The 19,177-nt window shown below is 41.6% G+C and overlaps 5 protein-coding genes across 5 annotated transcripts; all 5 read right to left on the bottom strand.

Moving 5' to 3' along the window:
• Positions 1–276: 276 nt before the first annotated feature.
• On the bottom strand, positions 277–687 carry LOC110972138 (histone H2A-like). Its single transcript, XM_022222536.2, has one exon. It carries the CDS (start codon positions 677–679, stop codon positions 293–295), a length of 387 nt encoding a protein of 128 aa, XP_022078228.2. The 5' UTR covers positions 680–687; the 3' UTR covers positions 277–292.
• Positions 688–1,138: 451 nt separating this feature from the next.
• LOC127533375 (histone H3) lies at positions 1,139–2,827 on the bottom strand. The gene has a single exon (XM_051946248.1). It carries the CDS (start codon positions 2,304–2,306, stop codon positions 1,896–1,898), a length of 411 nt encoding a protein of 136 aa, XP_051802208.1. The 5' UTR covers positions 2,307–2,827; the 3' UTR covers positions 1,139–1,895.
• An 87-nt stretch (positions 2,828–2,914) lies between these two features.
• Positions 2,915–3,802, bottom strand: LOC127533378 (histone H2B 1/2-like). Its single transcript, XM_051946252.1, has one exon. The coding sequence runs from the start codon at positions 3,766–3,768 to the stop codon at positions 3,394–3,396; it is 375 nt and encodes a 124-aa protein (XP_051802212.1). The 5' UTR covers positions 3,769–3,802; the 3' UTR covers positions 2,915–3,393.
• A 1,753-nt stretch (positions 3,803–5,555) lies between these two features.
• Positions 5,556–6,389, bottom strand: LOC110947161 (histone H1-like). The gene has a single exon (XM_022188611.2). The coding sequence runs from the start codon at positions 6,223–6,225 to the stop codon at positions 5,623–5,625; it is 603 nt and encodes a 200-aa protein (XP_022044303.2). The 5' UTR covers positions 6,226–6,389; the 3' UTR covers positions 5,556–5,622.
• A 922-nt stretch (positions 6,390–7,311) lies between these two features.
• LOC110945732 (histone H4) lies at positions 7,312–8,207 on the bottom strand. Its single transcript, XM_022187317.2, has one exon. It carries the CDS (start codon positions 8,103–8,105, stop codon positions 7,794–7,796), a length of 312 nt encoding a protein of 103 aa, XP_022043009.2. The 5' UTR covers positions 8,106–8,207; the 3' UTR covers positions 7,312–7,793.
• Positions 8,208–19,177: the final 10,970 nt, after the last annotated feature.

The raw sequence follows: 19,177 nt of genomic DNA, 5'->3' as shown, positions 1-19,177 counted from the left end.
TTTGAAAGGAACGGCTCACCAAGATCCAGCTCCCCTCAAAGAGCCATAAATCCCATCTCTAGAGGTACTATTACATCCTAGTTTAGTATTTTGTTATTCGTTCATGTTTTAAATTGTAGCGGAACTGACAACAATTTGTAATTGTTCCAGTAACAATAAAATGACAGGTGACTATGTGAATGTTGTAATGACTATTGAAGTGCTTTAAGATACATGAGGATGTTTGCCATTTACCAGAGGAAAGTGTTTGGCTCTGAAAAGAGCCTTTGTGTTGACAAGCAGAGCACCAGCTTTACTTGGACTTAGCGGGCTTCTCGGTCTTCTTGGGCAGCAGCACAGCCTGGATGTTGGGCAGCACGCCTCCCTGAGCGATGGTGACTCCACCCAGCAGCTTGTTGAGCTCCTCGTCGTTGCGGACAGCCAGCTGCAGGTGACGGGGGATGATACGGGTTTTCTTGTTGTCGCGGGCAGCGTTTCCAGCCAGCTCCAGGATCTCAGCGGTCAGATACTCCAGCACAGCCGCCAGGTAGACGGGAGCGCCGGCACCCACACGCTCCGCATAGTTGCCCTTCCTCAGCAGCCTGTGGACACGACCGACCGGGAACTGGAGTCCTGCCCGGGAGGAGCGGGTCTTTGCCTTGGCTCTGGTTTTGCCGCCGGTCTTTCCACGTCCAGACATGTCTGAGTTCAAAAGCTTCTTACTGACAGCAGAAACTGGTATAACGTCAACGGGACGAACCGCAGCTTTATATAGGAACACCGCTGCTCGCTGATTGGTCAGAATGAGTGAAGTGTGATCGTCCAATCAGAGGAGAGCTGTTGACACGTCACTAATGCATAGTTCTACTGCATTTCAGTGAAACGTGTTCTGAGTTTACATCAAATATAATTGTGTCTGGAAATAGAAAGGAATACTTTTGTCTATGAAATTATGACACCCACATATATATGTAGCAGATTAATAGTTACATTTAAAGTTAAATCCCACATGCAAAGTGTGGAAGCATGTATTATTCTAATTGACTTATTTATTTGGTCAAAAAGGAAGTTGAAACATTTATAGATTTGCAAGTTTATCATCTTGATGACTTGCATTAAATATAATGACAAGAGGATATGTTTTACAAACACAGCAGCAGAGCAGCAGTAATAAATCAAGACAAAAATAAAAGCAGTTGTTTTGAGCTCCTGAATGAACATGTATAAAACCATTAAACATCTATCGGTAGAATCTGACTATGTGGAGTCATTACAGATAAAGGTCATTAGACTGATAGTAATTCCACTGTGACGTGTGAGTATTTGTCATTTCTGATTGAGAGTGGAGAGTCCAGTGATCAGGAACGAGGTCATTATTTCTCCTGTTACTTTATTAAACATAAAAATGTATTTGTGACAAATCAAAAATCAGTACTTTGCACAGATTTCAAATTGCCTCTCCTCACAGTTTAACTGAACATTTCAAACTATACATTAACTTCTATAGTTTCTATACTTTATATACTTCTACACCAAATATTGTAGATTTATGTTATTTAAACACTGTATTTTCTGTAATTAATACGATTTAGATTTCTTACAACAGTGCAGATGCTCATTAATTAAGCATACATCAAGTTTTTTGGTTACATAGTTTTGAAATACTGACAGATGCTTAAGCTCAGCCTGATTTAATGTGTTTGACAACATACTTTAGGCCAATCAAACTTTAGTTTTCCCATTCTTTTAACCTAAATATGTGCAGATAAAAGTCAAAAGATTTAAGAGTGCAAAGAAAAAAAAATTACTTCATGTTTTTCCATTGCATTACACCATTATGTGGTTGAGCTCTCAAAGTGAGTATGTGTGGCTCTTAAAAGAGCCGTTGTGCTGGATGAAAAGTGGATGTGGTTGGTCTAAGCTCTCTCTCCACGGATGCGGCGGGCCAGCTGTATGTCTTTGGGCATGATGGTGACCCTCTTGGCGTGGATGGCGCACAGGTTGGTGTCCTCGAAGAGGCCGACCAGGTAAGCCTCGCTGGCCTCCTGCAGAGCCATGACAGCGGAGCTCTGGAAGCGCAGATCGGTCTTGAAGTCCTGAGCGATCTCTCTGACCAGGCGCTGGAAGGGCAGCTTGCGGATGAGCAGCTCCGTGGATTTCTGGTAGCGACGGATCTCTCTCAGAGCCACAGTACCGGGCCTGTAACGGTGAGGCTTCTTGACGCCGCCGGTGGCCGGGGCGCTCTTACGGGCAGCCTTGGTGGCCAACTGCTTCCTTGGGGCTTTTCCTCCAGTAGATTTGCGGGCTGTCTGCTTGGTTCTTGCCATTGTGTCTTCTCTGTCTTCACTGTTCTAACAGTAAAATACAAGCGAGGACCGTGCGGCAACAGCGAGCTTATATGGAGAGCGGCGGAGCAACGGCAGCTGTGATTGGTCCAGAACGGTGTGGCGCGTGGGACATCAGGGCGTGTATTGGATGAACTGAATGTGACGTTTCGAATAAACTCCTCCTCAGCAGCAGCGGCGGCTATGCTTAGTAAATTCTTATTTGCACTCGTCTCTGCTTTTATTTGACACTTTATAAAATCAAAATATAATTGGACTAGTTCAAAAATTTCATTTCTCATTGTCTTATAGAACTTTCAACACTATGGATAGCTTCTTGTCTCAGATAAGATGAATAAAAACAGGGAATGAGAAAGAAAGATCAAAAGAAGTGAATCTATGTATTTTAAGTACTCAGGAGAGTGGTTTTGGGAAAAAAAACACTGACGTTGAAATTTGAATATATAATGTTCTGTTGAGTTTTAATGTGGTGTTTAGTGAAATACCAAATTATCCGCCTGCTTATTTTTTGTTTAGTCTTCCCTAAAGTGCTTTTTGTCACAAAAAAAAAAGAAAAAGAAAAGAATAATTCTGAATTCGATGCTACATATCATACAGTTGAAATTGGATCTACAGCTCTGCAGATCAAATGTGTGGCTCTTATAGGAGCCATTGTGTCGTGGATGATCGTGATTATTTGCTTGGAGATATAGCATTTTCCCTCAGCTGAGAATCTGTATTGTTTATGAGAGCCATTATTTTACACTTAAATATTCTGAGTAGTCCAGCAACAGTTCGTTGTTGAATCAAATGTATTTCAATGACAGAATCACAGGCACTGTTTTTGCTAAATCAGTGACAACTTTGAGTTGTAAATCTTCTGTTAATGATCCATGAAAATACAATAACGAAAGCAGTCAGCTTAACACAAAGTGTATTTAGATTAACGTCATCTTTAAGAGAATATGAAACTACTTAGCATTTGGTCCTATAGATCACAGTTCTGACACAGCTCGAAGTGGATCTAAAGCTCCGCCAATATGGTGTGTGGCTCTTAAAAGAGCCGTTGTGTTGTAGATAATCAATTTGTTTACTTGGAGCTGGTGTACTTGGTGACGGCCTTGGTACCCTCAGACACGGCGTGCTTGGCCAGCTCACCGGGCAGCAGCAGCCTGACGGCCGTCTGGATCTCCCTGGAGGTGATGGTGGAGCGCTTGTTGTAGTGAGCCAGGCGGGAGGCCTCACCGGCGATACGCTCGAAGATGTCGCTGACGAAGGAGTTCATGATGCCCATGGCTTTGGACGAGATACCGGTGTCGGGATGGACCTGCTTCAACACCTTGTACACGTAGATAGCGTAGCTCTCCTTCCTGGTCCTCTTCCTCTTCTTGCCGCCCTTTCCGGTGCTCTTGGTCACCGCTTTCTTAGAGCCCTTCTTCGGGGCAGACTTCGCCGGTTCTGGCATCTTTCTCCGTCGCCGTAGTAACGAATGAGGCTGAGAGCAGAGAGCGGCTCTTCTTATACAGGCCGCAAGGAAATACGACTGCGCAGTCCCCGGTCTGTAATTGGCTGATCTGCTCAGCTGGTTTGCTCAGTCTGGTTTCCATGGAGACGACACGGAAAGCTGGAGACCTCCGACAGTTCCAACGTAGTACTTTAGATTTCTGAGTACAGATTAGATAAAGGCACATTATACTCGATATACTTACTTGAATGCACTTGTATGGATGCAACTGCAGCTGTCTGGAGGGAGTATTTTGAAGTGTAGGAGTCCCCAGGCATTATATTGCAGTTTTAGATGTAATTGTTAGTTACCCTACTGTGCTTCATCTCAAATTAAACCTGCATACACGTATCCTTTCCTGTCTTCTTCCTTTCCTCATCTTTAACAGCCTACAATAACTGCATAAAGACAGAAAACAGTGGCCCAAACTGCAAAAATCAGAATCAAAGGGCATAATCTCCACCTCACAACCCCCCTCCACCCCAACCACCATCACCATCACTCCCTCCCAACCACACGGACCTCTCTTAACTTTGCCATTTTGCACTCCTCAATTTATATCTCCCATGATATATTATTGTATGTACCTCATTGGCATATTGCACCTACTTTCATTCATATTTACACTATGTATGCCATATTTACACCAGTATGTTATTAAGCTGTGTTTTCTCTTATTTCTCTCTTTTTAATTTTTATTCTGATTATTACTTGGTCTAGATTTGTACACATATTTATCCCCTACTTCTTATTATGTAATTTTTGCACTGACTGCTCTACATGCATTTTTAATTGCTCCCTGGGGACAAATAAAGTTTGTGAATCTGAATCTGAATCACATTTACATTGATTTTTCATTTGATTTCAGCTTATATTAGTGCATGTTTACAGTATGACAGAGGTATTGAAAACATGTGCGTTGTCTAATTTAATTCTGCTAATTTACATTTTTCTTTAAATATATACTTCACATTTTATTGTTCTTTTTTTAAAGTTCTCAAAATGATAGGACACATTTCATAAACTAAAATCAAACTCATAATAAATGAGCACATACATGTGAAAAACCTCAGATAAAGCTCAGTCCTCCTTTAAAATGGTGAATATTATTATCAAAGACATAAGTACTTAACAGAGCAGAATAATGAGATTACAAATTATATTCAATTTAAAATAGAAACAAAACAGAAATATTGTAATCAAGTTATTTTGCTTTTTGTATAAACAGCTGTCAGGAAAATCAAATAATAAATATTGTAAAATATATAGTGTTACAGAGAAGTAATAGTAAAATGATTTTAAAATATTACATCTTTTAGTTCTGAATTACACTCCAGCTCTTATTATTTATATATAGACAGAAGGAAGAAATGTAGAAATATGTGTAAAAGAGTTTTCCCTGAGTAGTAACTTGTTGGTCTGATTACTGTCAGAAATGATTTGGATTGTCACTGTATTTCACTGCAGTGTTCTAAAGGTCACTTTTCAACCTGTGAAACTGAAAACATCACATGGGTTAGTTAGAAAGAAGTGCAATTTTGTGATTAAGCTTGAATGACTTCATAATCAATGGTGCAAAAATGACAAGACAAAACCTGGATGAGAAGAGAGCAAGCAGAAAGCCTTAATATCATTAAAATGATCCAAAAATGTGCTAGTTTTCTGTAAACGAAGATTGATCCATGAATGTTGTAATGATTGGAGTAGTATTGTGAGAGTGTTGATGCAGTGATGAGTAAGGCAGCAGCTTTTAGTGGAGGCTGTGGTGGCTCTGAAAAGAGCCTTTGGTGATGAATGAGTGGAGGTGAAGCAGCTTCACTTCTTGACAGCTTTCTTCGCTTTGGGCTTCTTGACTGCACTTTTCTTTGCTGCGGGCTTCTTGGCTGCAGCTTTGGGCTTCTTAACGGCGGGCTTCTTGGGACTCTTCTTCGGTGTCTTCTTGACGGCTTTCTTGGCCGCTGCCTTCTTCGGGGATTTCTTGACCGATGTCTTCTTAGCTGCTGCCTTCTTGGCCGTGGCGGGTTTTTTGACTTTAGCTGCGGCTGGTTTCTTGGCTTTGGCGGGAGCCTTCTTCTTAACCACTTTCTTGACCGGTTTGGAGACTTTGGGCTCCTTCTTGGCAAGCTTGAAGGAACCGGAGGCTCCAGTGCCCTTAGTCTGGCTCAGAACCCCCTTAGTCACCAGCTTGGTGATAGCGGTGTTGATGCGTTTGTTTGCCTTGGTCACATCGACTTTTTCGGCCCCCAGCACCTTCTTGATCGCAGCCAGTGAGATCCCCTTCCGCTCCTTAGACTCGGCCACAGCGGCGACGATGAGCTTCGGGAGGCTGGGTCCATCCTTCTTGGGCCTGGCAGCCTTCTTCTTCGGGGCTTTGGCCGGGGCCTTAGCCGGTGCAGCTGCTGGAACTTCTTCTACCATGTTTCTGCGTCTCTCTTTGTCTCCAAGTGTCCGAGCTGAACGCAGGAGGCGGGACTTATAAATACCATGAGAACCGTAAAGAGGCAACACACCGCGCTGGACTCCCGCCGCCTCAAAAATGCGGCGACATTTGTGTTTTCTCTGACACGTTTTAGATACAAAAACGCACAAAATCAACCTTTTCACACTCCGCGGTCGCTACCACGATGACGACACGCGTGTCCCTCCACACTCGGCTCATGTTCGGCTTCCAGCTCTTTGTCTCTCGCTTCCAGGAGGCTTCCGAGCTGTCGGACACACGGTGACCGAGTGCGGCTCGCCGACACTTTTCTGTACATTTGTGCTCCTAAAACGACCAAAAGGTTCTCCTCTCCGGTGGAACATTGGTGTTACGGTTAGCAGAGACATGTTAGGACACAGTGGAAGTAAAACGGCGACGCTGCGCTGTTTTGTTGGCCTGGAAGCGGAGAGTTTCGGCCGCCCATAAACACACGGACGCTGCCGGTGCTCGGATCGGCTGCTGGTGTCTGGATGATTCGTTAGGAAAGACTCTATCTGAACTAAATGTTGGATTATCGAAGCACCAAAACTTTAACGCTTAATTAACTGTTTCAACTGACGATACGTTTGCTCTCCTAGGTTTTAAAATCTTTATTGTCCTAATATCCGTTATTCAGATCCAAATCTGACGCAAATCTTTCAAAATGTGTATACATTACAATAAAATGTAATATATGGTACCCTTTGTATGTTTAAATGCATGAATTAGAAACTCTTTTAGTTACATTACGGTTTTTCCACATATTTTATTCCATAGATTTTGTATGGAATTATTGATACTGAATTTTCTTTTTATTTTCCTGTTGAACTGATTTCCTATTCATCCTGATCAGCAGGGCTTGTTTGGGAAACAAATCAAATCAAAAGTCTGATTAACAAAGCAGATTCTCGAGTTTGCTTTAAAATATAAACTCTGCTGCCCTCCGTTCTTCTCCTGTTCCACAGATGGAAGAACAAAATGCTGCCTCACTGCAGGTTTTTCTTCAAAGTTTAATTAAAAAACAGAAGACTGTAGAGGGTCCACGAGATAAAAGCAAGTCAGATGACAGACGATTCAGAGCTTTAACCAAAATATAAAAAACTCAATAAGTGCAACTGTCATACTGAAATTTTACTAGTAATGCCACATTAAACATCCTGTAATCAAGAAAACTATTCGTGATCAAAGCTCATACAGTAAGCAGACTTAATGAAAACTAATGTGAAGTGTTATTTTGGAGCATGTTAGCTGTAATTGAAATGCGATATACTTTGATTCCACAGTCCAGACTAGAGGGAACTACACAAAAGTAAACCAACAATAAACAAAGAGCTCAGAGTTACTGTAATTGACTTAGCCATCACATGATACCCACTTCGATATATTAAACATTTTAGATGCATGCTTAATATTAAGTTTATCTTGGCTACCACCAATATGGAGTTCTTAAGGACCAACAGAACTCTGCTCTGTAGAGGAGATGTGTGGTCCTGAAAAGGACCTTTGTTTTGCTGCATGAACGCTGACTTTAACCTCCGAAGCCGTACAGAGTGCGGCCCTGTCTCTTCAGAGCGTACACCACATCCATGGCGGTCACCGTCTTCCTCTTGGCGTGCTCGGTGTAGGTGACGGCATCACGGATGACGTTCTCCAGGAACACCTTCAACACACCGCGGGTCTCCTCATAGATCAGACCAGAGATACGCTTGACTCCACCACGGCGAGCCAGACGGCGGATAGCGGGCTTGGTGATTCCCTGAATGTTATCACGGAGGACTTTACGGTGCCGCTTAGCGCCTCCTTTACCGAGTCCTTTTCCTCCTTTGCCTCTTCCAGACATCCTCGCTGTTGTGCAGGTTTCTGCTGAATGATACCGCTGCTGGATTGACGGAGGTTTAAGTCTCCACTGAGGACGTGATAGAAGACAGAGGCGGGCCTCCTCTTCTTCTGTGAATTTTCTGCTGCTTAATAATAAACCTTCTTTGCTCTATCAGCGCCACCAACTGACCAACAGGAGGATCAGCAGCTTCTGTCTTTATGGACCCTGCAGCAGGAAATTCATACATTACAGCAGCTCAGAAAATACAAAAATAAGTGTGTTTAAAATAGGAGCAGAGTCACCATATAGCACACAAAAAACAATAAGACAAAATTAAATAATGCAAACAAGAAAATTACTATTTATTGTGGGCAGTCTAAGGCACAGCTGTGCACTAATCATGGTGTCTAATCAGCATCTTGATATGGCACACCTGTGAGCTGGGATGGATTATCTCAGCAACGGAGAAGTGCTCACTAACACAGATTTAGACAGATTTGTGAACAATACTTGAGAGAAATTGTGATATTGTGTATGTGGAAAAAGTTTGAGATATTTGAGTTCATCTCATTAAAAATGGGAGCAAAACCAAAAGTGTTGTGTTTATACTTTTTTGAGTGTATATATTAGTCCCCATCATCTCTGTGATGTCCATCCATCCATTCTCTATACACCGCTTCATCCTCACTAGGGTCGCAGGGGGGTGCTGGAGCCTATCCCAGCTGACTCAGGCGAAGGCAGGGGACACCCTGGACAGGTCACCAGTCTGTCACAGGGCTACATATACAGACAATCACACTCACACCTACAGGCATTGAATGAATTGATTTAGAGTAATCAATTAACCTCAGCATATTTTTGGACTGTGGGAGGAAGCCAGACTACCCGGAGAAAACCCACACATGCACAGGGAGAACATGCAAACTCCATGCAGAAAGATCCCAGGCCCACCCCAGGAATTGAACCGAGATCTTCTCACTGCAAGGCGAAAGTGCTAACCACTACTCCACTGTGCAGCCCTCTCTGTGATGTTCATGCTTTAAATAAAAAGCCAATGAGATGAAAGTCATTTTGGAGCACTACCAAAACACAAGTGTTGCCAACACACTGCTTCATAAATGAGTGACACTTGAAAATTTGCAAGTCACACCTCAGATGTTTCAAATCTCATGAAACTGGCCCTGATGTTCAGCAGACATAATGAATACAGTTTTCCCCACCTTCACAAAATGCCTCAGCACCAAATATTACAGCTGACACAATAAGCAGATTAATCACAAAGTTGACTGACAGAAGAATAATCAACCATTTTATAACAATTTGTTATTCTTTGAGGCAAACTATCCAGCAAACACGCCACTTATTCAGTTATGCAATGCAGCTAATTGTCAAGGTGGATGACACACTGAACATTGTTATTTTTGACTGTTGCTAAGAAGAGCTTTCATGACATCAGCTTGTGGTTTACCAAATGTTTGACCTGTTCAAAGGTAAATAGTCTATCATTTAGTTTAGAAAATAATAAATGTTGATCAGTTGGTGGCACTAAAGGAAAAGTCAGGATTTATACATTACACACATTAGAGATGAACACACTGTGTTTCCATGCACTGGTCAGTAATGAGAATTTGGACTGCAGACTAAGGTTTGTGTGTTTCAATTTACAGTAACATGTAAGCACATATAAGTGTTCCTTGTTGTGTCCGGTAATAAATAAGTGATCTGTTTATACAGCAGTCTGAATAATAATATAGCAAAACATAGTTTTAATATACAATATCTGAATATGAGAAGTTATAATTGTTGACAAACAGTATTCACTTATTTAACATTTTAAAATCCACATATATAGTATGTTATAAACATGTATCAAGTATTTTAACACTATTTACAAATGCTTATTGGAAAATCTTTAATAACATGCTGTCTAAAAATGAGCTGAACAGATTTTTGTCTCATAATAAATGTTTTGAATATAACATCCCTCACTGCCCTCCACAGAAAATTAAGATACACTGGTGACAGACAGTCTGCTATGCTGTCCTGGGATGCGTCAGTGTTTGCCACATGGTACACGGTCACCTCTGTAGTGGACAGACTCCGTGGGATGCTTTGCAACACCACTGATCTCTCCTGTGATGTCTCTGACTTCAGTTCTAATGCCACTGAAGTGACAGCGAGCAATAATGTAGGGGAGAGCAACCCCAACGGAAATATAACGGGCCAGACACAGAACAAGAATGTGCAGTCAAGGGCCTCCCATGTGTACTTAAGTACAGTACTTGATTAAATGTTACGTTCCACTACTGCAGAATGCATCCAGTCAAGTTCAGTTTCTGAAAATGTTTAATGTGAAGTTGTGTCATCTTTCTCAGGTCCAATGAAAGCTCGCAGAAGAAGAGATCTACTGACCACTCAAATCTTTGCCCGTTTAGAAGAAAATAAATATAGATTTTGGTAGTGAGTTCCACAACTTGAAGGTGGTTTAATACGTCTTATGAATCAACTGTTTGTCTCAAGCAAATGGTTTGTCTTCCACTGATTAGATGCCATAAATGGCTATCATTACATAAGATAAATAAGATGGTATATAAATGGAACTTGAATATCATGGGTGCCTCTGCTTTTCCTCACAGACCCTGCTTGTTTTGGGAAGATGAGTTTAATACCCAAATTTTTTGGAGGAATTACTTTAAAACAATATACAGTACCACAATAGATTCTTATTCTCGAATTTTTCAGATTAAAATATTTTATAAGATAATTGCAACTAAGAAAGCATTGTGTCATTGGAAGATTGTAAGTAATCCCAGCTGTAGGTTTTGTGAGGAGGAAGAGGAGGATCTTATGCATTTATTTTATTATTGTCCATGTGTTGTTAGATTCTGGTTGTCTGTTCAGGTTTGGTTAAAGACTATGAGTATTAGTTTGGATCTCACACCGATGAATATTATGCTTGGTGTTTTTGAGGAAAACTGTATGCTTTTGGTAAATATTGTTTTACTCTTGGGTAAAATATTTATTTATAAAGCAAGAAATACGTCTGAGTTATGTCTAAAACATTTTAAAAACAGGATTCTTTATCATTGTAATTTAGAAAAAATTATTGCAATTAATAACAATAGATTACCGGATCATAATAAGAAATGGAGTATTTGCCTGGCCAATTTACATGGCATGTAAGTGTTCTTTCTCTTTTTTTTTTTTTTTTTTTTTTTTTTTTAATTTTTATGGACACTTATATAGTCATGTTTATGCATGATGTGTATGAATTGATATATGTATATACGTTTTTTTTTAAGTGTTGATTGTAGGGGGAATATTGCTTGAGAAAGTGGTGTGTTGAGTGAATGTGGTGTGCTTGTGTGTGTTGGGAATGGGTGGATGGGTGGGTGGGTGATTCGGTTTTAGTTTATGTTAAATTGTATAAGATTATTAAATAAAGAGAAAAAAAAAAAAAAAAAAAAAAAAAAAGAGAACTGTTTGTCTCTCATCTCTCTCTCTGTTAGATCTTGAAATGCCAGAAGAACTGACAGTAACAGCTAAAGGAGTTTCCTTGTATGTGAAATAGAAGGCAATGAAAGGCACAACCGAGTACACACTCGCTATTAATGAGAAGCCAAGAGAGGAGCGGAGCAGCCCGACACCTGTAGTGAGAAGTGTGGAAGGTACCTCTCACAGAGAGACTGGCCTCAAACCCTGGACTAGATGCTGTGTTAAGGTGGAAGCCAAAAATGCCATCAACCAGAGCAACTGCTCTCACAAGTGCACAAACACTACGGCCTCTTAATGAAATCAACAAACCTTCACTTACACTGACACTGGACTAAAGAGAAATACCATTATATGGGTTCTTTACTTGTCTTCTCCACTCACTAGCTGCCATAACAGAATTGTTACTGGTTTGATCTCTAAGAACTTTAGCAGAATAATTGCAAAGACACTGTAATCACAACTACAAAGCAAAAACAAAATTCTTCCGATTCAAAGAACCACTTACATGTCACACACAAATACTGATCAAGCCTCTCGAGAACCTTTAGATTTATGAAAGTTTGTTAGCAATACTTTGAATACTGAATTTCCCTTTGGGGATGAATAAAGTGATTCTGATTCTGATTCTGAATAAGTTTTCATAATTGTGACTGATATCATAGCAGCATGTGACATTCTAGTTGTGTAATAAAGTATTGCTGAGATTACATTTATCTAAAGTGGTTATATTTTTGAGATTAGCTGTTAGATTCTCTGGTTGATTTTTAAGCCCAAGCAAATAAACTGATAATTTATCAAGCAATATTTTTAAAACCATGCAGTATTGTTTCTTTATGGTGTGCTAAGACTTCTCATTTTGTGAACACTTTGACAGATCTTTTTAACTATTCCAGAAAAAGGAATAAAAAATGTATCTATGAAACATGAAATCACCCCCTGTATAAAATGCAGTGCTGAAAAATGTCCTTTTAAAGTCTTTGTGTGTTTCTGATACATCCATGTGGTCATGGATTAGTTATTGAGTTTTCAGGGCTTCATTTAACTCAAGGTAAAAAGTACCATAGTATATGAACTTTTTGTTTGTCTAAATTTAAGAAATTCATTAATGTGCAGGCTGGTGTGAGTTTAAGAAATGATTTAAAAACAGTCAGAATTTAAAGTCACACAAAAGTTTGTTTATTAAATATTGACATGAACTTCATATCATGCAGAATGATTTTCAGTCAGATGTTTAAACACATTGTACCATGCAAACTAAATCCTCGTTACTGATTTCTTTTTTCTCATAAGAATCTCATCATACAGTCTGCAGCAGCCTGTTTAAACACCAAAAAGCTGCTGTGTAACACAACACAGAATATCTGCACACTTTTTGTGAATATTATTTTTGCTGTTTAAGACCTTAACATGAAAAGTTTCATGTTATTTCTTAGCAGAATGAATGCACAATACAGCAGAGTTTTAAGTAAAGCAAGATATTATTTTTATAGTTGTAATAAATCACACATCAAAAAAAACTTCAGAGAACTGATTTGGAAGGAGCAACAGAAACATGTCAAATCATATAAAAAATTTTTTTACAACTTTCATAATTCTGAAAATAGTTTTTCATCTCAAAAATTTGAAATCTTTAGAAAAACAACTGGGATATATGAACTGTGGATGCTGCTGTAAAAAGTGATAACTTACTGTGTCTTCATTAGTAACAGAAGAGTTTTCATTTAAACTGAAATTCACGAATGTTAAACACACTGAAGGGACACGTGCGAGGAAAATGCATTGACAGTTTGTTTTTGAAGTGCAGCAGATTAAATTCTGCATTTGTTTCTCTCTACTATTCTACCAAAGTAAACATCAACAATGTCCAACGTTTTACAGTGTTCATTAAATGTGTTGAGACCTGACAGTAAAACTACGGAGTTTACTTCACCTTCAATTAGACCGAGTTCATATTTATCACATAAAACAGTTAATGAACAATGTGCTGCCTAACTCATCATTATTTTGGTGTCACGAGAGCCGGGCTGCAGTATCTGAAGACTGACAATGAGTAAAACAGCTCTCCTGAACCAGGGGTAGGAGAAGGCATAGATTAGAGGATTGAAAGTGGAGTTACAAAGGAACATCCAGCTTTGAGCTGATGAATTTGCACTTAAGCTGTCCTGTCCTGCCAGAGAAATCCAGTAGTACGGAACAATGCACAATACAAACATAAGAAGGACAATTCCAAGAGATGTGGCTGCCCTCAGCTCAGATTTCTTAATAACTACTGCTTTTGATTTGACGGATCCAATCTGAGATCGTATTACGCGTGCATGTGACACAGCCACCACAAACACTCTCATATAGAGAACTATGATTACAGTAACAGGGACAAAAAAGGTGACAATCAAGTCTACTGCCCCTGAAATGAAATCTATGTTAGTTGTACATTTTTGATAGCAGGATTTGGACATATCTGTTAGTGTGAAGTGGTCTTTCAGGATGACAAAGCTGTAAAAAACAGAGCAGATCCAACAGAGACACACACAGATTGTAACTCTGCTTATTGTTATCAGGGAGGAGTAGAGCAGAGGTTTACATATGGCCACATAACGGTCCACTGATATGAGAACCATGCTCCCCACAGAGGCAGAGGTCAGAATGAAGGACAAGAGACAGAAAACAGCACATGTGATTTTACCCGTAAACCAGCAGAACTGCAGATCGACTGTGATCGGCATCACTGTGGCGCCCACGAGCAAATCAGCCACAGCCAGGGAGAGGATGAGGAAGTTTGTGGGTGTGTGGAGCTGCCTTGAGAGTGAGATGAGGATTAATGATATTTTCTTCACATCCCTCACATTCAATGCAAACGGTATAAGATAACAACAGTTACTGTGAGAATACAGACAGATGCAAATGTAAAAATACATGTTAAATACAGCTATATGCTACATACTGCTTATTGTGACACATTTACACAGAAAACCCTGAGAAGGGCATGCACTGTTGCAACTACACGCACTCTCTGGCTTGTCTTTTTGAAAACACAATCAAAACATATTGAACAAAGTAACCAACTGTAGTTCTGTGACAAAGCTTCCAGACATATCTGAAACCTCAACACACAATTTGCTGTAAGACGTAAAGAAAAGTGTCCGTGCCTGAAGTGAGAGATGGAGATGACAACCAGCAAGTTTAGTATCACAGTGAGCAGAGCGATGCAGCACAGTACAGACTTGATCAGCGTCACTTTGGGAGTAGCAGGCATTACCTGACAGGAGGTGTTGAGGTGGGGGACGCAGAGAGCAGCTCTCTCCATTGTCTCCACCATCTTTACAGACACTGACTTCAGGTCTGAGCAGACAGGTGTGGAGCACTGGCAGCCCCTCTGATCAATGTTTTCATGAGATTAGATATTTATCTCTTATCACGTCCACTTCCATCTCCTCCCCTGTTGTCCTCCCTCTCTCCCCCTCGTGTACGTCGTCACACACTTCCTCTCATCAACTTGTTTTTTCCCTTGACCTTCTGCTCAGTAACTTTTCTATTCCAGTTGCGTCATTCACCTCTCCACTCCATTTTCATCCTCTGTCTTCATCATCTATGTTATGCCTCACCTCTCACATCCTTCTTTACGCACTGTCCTTGTAATTATTTATTTTCTGCTTGTTGCTCGTTTCATGAAAAGTAAAAACTGAACATGAAAAGGGGCCAACAATGAAACTTTAGAAATTACATGACCAAACATCCAAGAAAAGACATGCGTCCTCTTCGGCCCTCATGTCTCAGAAAAAATGAAAAGTGAACATGAGAAAGGCCAACAGTGAAACTTTAGAAATGACAGTCTAAAATGTTATACAGATGCCAATCTGTACATGTGTGTTTTTACAAGCTGAGAGAGTGACTGATCTGTCCTGACGGTGAAGGGAAACTTGTTCTACTGTGTTGGGCCTGAAACAGTAAAAGCATGATGATTTGAAGGCTGGTGTTAAGAGTTCATGTGATGAAGATCATGTAGAAACATCAAAATAACCAACAGGATGTTCAGTTAGGTTCTACCTTGAATGGTCAGCCAGTGTATTTCAGTCAGGGTCAGTGCAATGGGTCTATGTTGTTTTAAACCCACTGTAAACTGTTAACTACTACAACATTTGCCTGAGAAAATGAGGGTAAAGATGAATTGTTCAACTAAGTTTCAGGAGTGTATTAGTTTTGCGTTGTGAAATCCCACAAGACATGAGACCAGTTGAACAAATTAAGTTGTCAAGAATAAGTAAAACTTATCAATTTGATAAGTAAGATGAGGAGAGTTTGGACCAGTTTCACTGATGCCCACCCAATTCCTGAGTCTAGTGAGGAGAATGATGTGGGTTCTAGCAGAGTTAGAATAATCACTGGGCAAGTGTAAGAATCTTCTTGTAGGCTCAAAACCTACATGTCCTCTCGATCCAATACCCACTAGCATCCTGCAGACCATCTTGCCCACAATCAAACCTGCAGTCACGCACATTGTCAACTCCTCCCTGGAAACTGGCATTTTTCCTGCTACTTTTAAACAAGCCCGCATCACCCCACTGCTCAAAAAGCCTCATCTCAACCCAGCCCAGGTTGAAAACTACAGGCCAGTCTCACTTCTACCATTCCTGTCAAAAATACTGGACCGCTCAGTATTTAACCAAGTCTCTGAACATCTGCGGAACAACAACCAACTTGACCCTTTTCAGTCAGGCTTCAGGTGCGACCACTCCACTGAGACTGCACTCCTATCAGTCACAAAATCTCTGCGGCTGGCGAGAGCTGCTGGTCAGTCCTCTGTCCTACTGCTGCTGGACTTGTCTGCTGCCTTTGACACCGTGAACCATCAAATCCTCCTCTCCACACTCTCTGAGCTCGGCATCTCAGGTTCTGTCCTGTTGTGGTTCAAGTCCTACCTCACAGGCAGATCCTTCAGAGTGTCATGGCGAGGGGAGGTGTCAAGGTCACACGACCTATCAACTGGGGTCCCTCAGGGCTCAGTGCTTGGTCCCTTACTCATCTCTCTGTATACCACCTCATTTGGTGCTGTGATCCGCTCCCATGGCTTCTCCTACCACTGTTATGCTGACGACACTCAGCTTTTCCACTCTTTTCCGATGACACAACAGTTTCAGCTCGGATATCAGCATGTCTGGCTGATATCTCCACATGGATGAAGGAATGGCGCCTTCAGCTGAATCTGTCTAAGACTGAACTCATGGTCTTTCCAGCTTGTCCATCTGTTCAGCCTCAGATCAGTGTCCAACTTCACTCGAGACTACTTGTGCCCACAAACTCAGCCAGAAACCTGGGTGTCATGATTGATGACCAGCTGACCTTTAAGGTTCACATGGCCTCAGTTTCTCAATCTTGTCGTTATGCCCTTTACAACATCAGGAAGATCAGATCCTTCCTGACCCAACAGGCCATGCAACTTCTGGTTCAGGCTCTTGTGATGTCACGCATTCAGTACTGCAACTCTCTTCTGGCAGGTCTCCCTGCATGTACAGTCAAACCTCTACAGATGATCCAGAATGCAGCAGCACGTCTGGTCTTCAACCAGCCCAAAAGAGCTCATGTCACTCCCCTGTTCATCTCCCTTCCCTGGCTTCCAGTTGCAGCCAGAATCAAATTCAAAACTCTCCTCCTGGCTTACAAAACATTTACAAGAGCGGCCCCAGCCTACCTGGATTCCCTGATCCAGGTCTACTCCCCTTCACGCCCACTTCACTCTGCATGTGAGAGACGCCTGGTGCTCCCTAGCCAGACTCTTCTCCACTGTTGTTCCCAAATGGTGGAAAACTACCAAACTCTGTGCGTTCTGCTGAGTCCCTTTCTACTTTTAAAAGACAATTGAAGACTCAATTGTTCAGAGAACACCTAGGCACTTAATCTGACTCCACCTTAGGGGTAGAATAAATCAGGTGGTCCAAAACCCAGCACTTATTTAGCGCTGACAGAGTAATTTTAAAAAAGGAGGAGGGGGGGGGGGGGGGGGGGGGGTTGGCAATTCTTCTGCAACTTGATGGCAACACCTTTGACCAATCACACTCGAAGCACTTTTTGCACTTACTACAGGTTTTTCCTTATGTCTGAATTCTTGTTTGTGTTGTACGTCGCTTTGGACAAAAGCGTCTGCTAAATGAAATTGTAGAATTGTAGAATTGTAGAAGAATCTGAGTGAGTTTGACAAGGGCCAAATTGTGATGGCTAGATGACTGGGTTATGGCATCTGCAGAACTGCAGCTCTTGTGGGGTGGTCCTGGTCTGCTGTAGTCAGAATCTATCAAAAGTGGTCCAAGGAAGGAACAGTGGTGAATCAACGACAGGGTCATTGGTGGCCAAGGCTCGCTGACGCACGTATGGAGCGAAGGCTGGCCGGTGTGGTCCGATCCAACAGACCAGCTACTGTTGTTCATATTGCTGAAGAAGTTAATGCTGGTTCTGATAGAAATGTGTCAGAATACACAGTGCATCTAGTTTGTTGCTTATGGGACTGCATAGCTGGAGGTCCATGTTGACCTCTGTGCACCACCGGCAGACCAACAACGTGAGCATCAAAACTGGACCACAGTGTGAGGGACCCTACCCTGCCCCCCCCCCCCCCCCCCCCCGACCTCCCTCATTCTCCCTCTCTCCTCCTTTCTGTTCCCTCTATTTTCCTCTCTTTTGGTTCTCTCTCTCCCTCTCTCTCTGTCCACTCATTTAATTCTTTCTGCATTGCTCTCCACAGCAGCTGCACATCACTAACCAGTCATCTGCAGAACTCCGGGCAGCTGCGGCACAGCACACCTGTCCTTCATCTACTGCCATAAAAGCCGGTCTCACTCTCCCCACCCTGCCAGATACTTCTGCTACTGCAGCCATTTTTTAGGCTCGTTCTGCACATTTCTGCTGTGAAAACAAAAAAAAACTTGCTAATCCTGTTCTCTTGTTCACATTTTTGCTGGCTGCTTGGTTCTGCCTCCCTGTCAACCCAGTCCAGCCTCTGGATTCCCTGCCATGCCACCCTCACCTCAGAAACTCCTGCCTGCCGCCATGGGCGCCGAAAAGGGGGGGTAAGGGGAAGGATTCTAGGGGCCCATCATTAGCAGGGGCCCAGAAAGGCCCCCTCATATAATTATAATACTGACAAAATGAACATGGCACTATCTTGTTAATTTATAATCACAAATAAATATTATTTACAATGCACTGGTAACACTAAGTTTATTTGTTTTGGAAACATTTCTCATGCCCCCCTCCCTTTTTAGTAAAATGGTTCAGTCCTACAGAATCAACTGAACTGCTGCGCCTGGTGCTTCAGTCAGACTGAGTAGGGTGATGACAGTATGCCTCAGAAGTCAGGTAGTCAGAAACGAAAAGGAAAAAGGATAAGGCAGGAGAGAGAGGCCAAGGGCCAGCAATATGTTACCCAGTTTTTCAAAAAAAACAAGGTGGGTTTGGTTCATGTGGTTGAAAGTTCTGGAACATTAGCCTGTTGTTTCTACTCTATCTTAACTTTGTGATTTTTAAGCTAGCTCACTTTTCTCCCCATATTAGCTCATATTTTTGAAGAAAACTCTGGAATTTTATATTTCACTGTTCACATTTAGCAA

This window comes from Acanthochromis polyacanthus, chromosome 3 (assembly GCF_021347895.1).
Source record: "Acanthochromis polyacanthus isolate Apoly-LR-REF ecotype Palm Island chromosome 3, KAUST_Apoly_ChrSc, whole genome shotgun sequence".
NCBI lineage: Eukaryota > Metazoa > Chordata > Actinopteri > Pomacentridae > Acanthochromis > Acanthochromis polyacanthus.
Note: the sequence above shows the minus strand (reverse complement) of the source record. Positions and strands in the feature narration are given on the sequence as shown.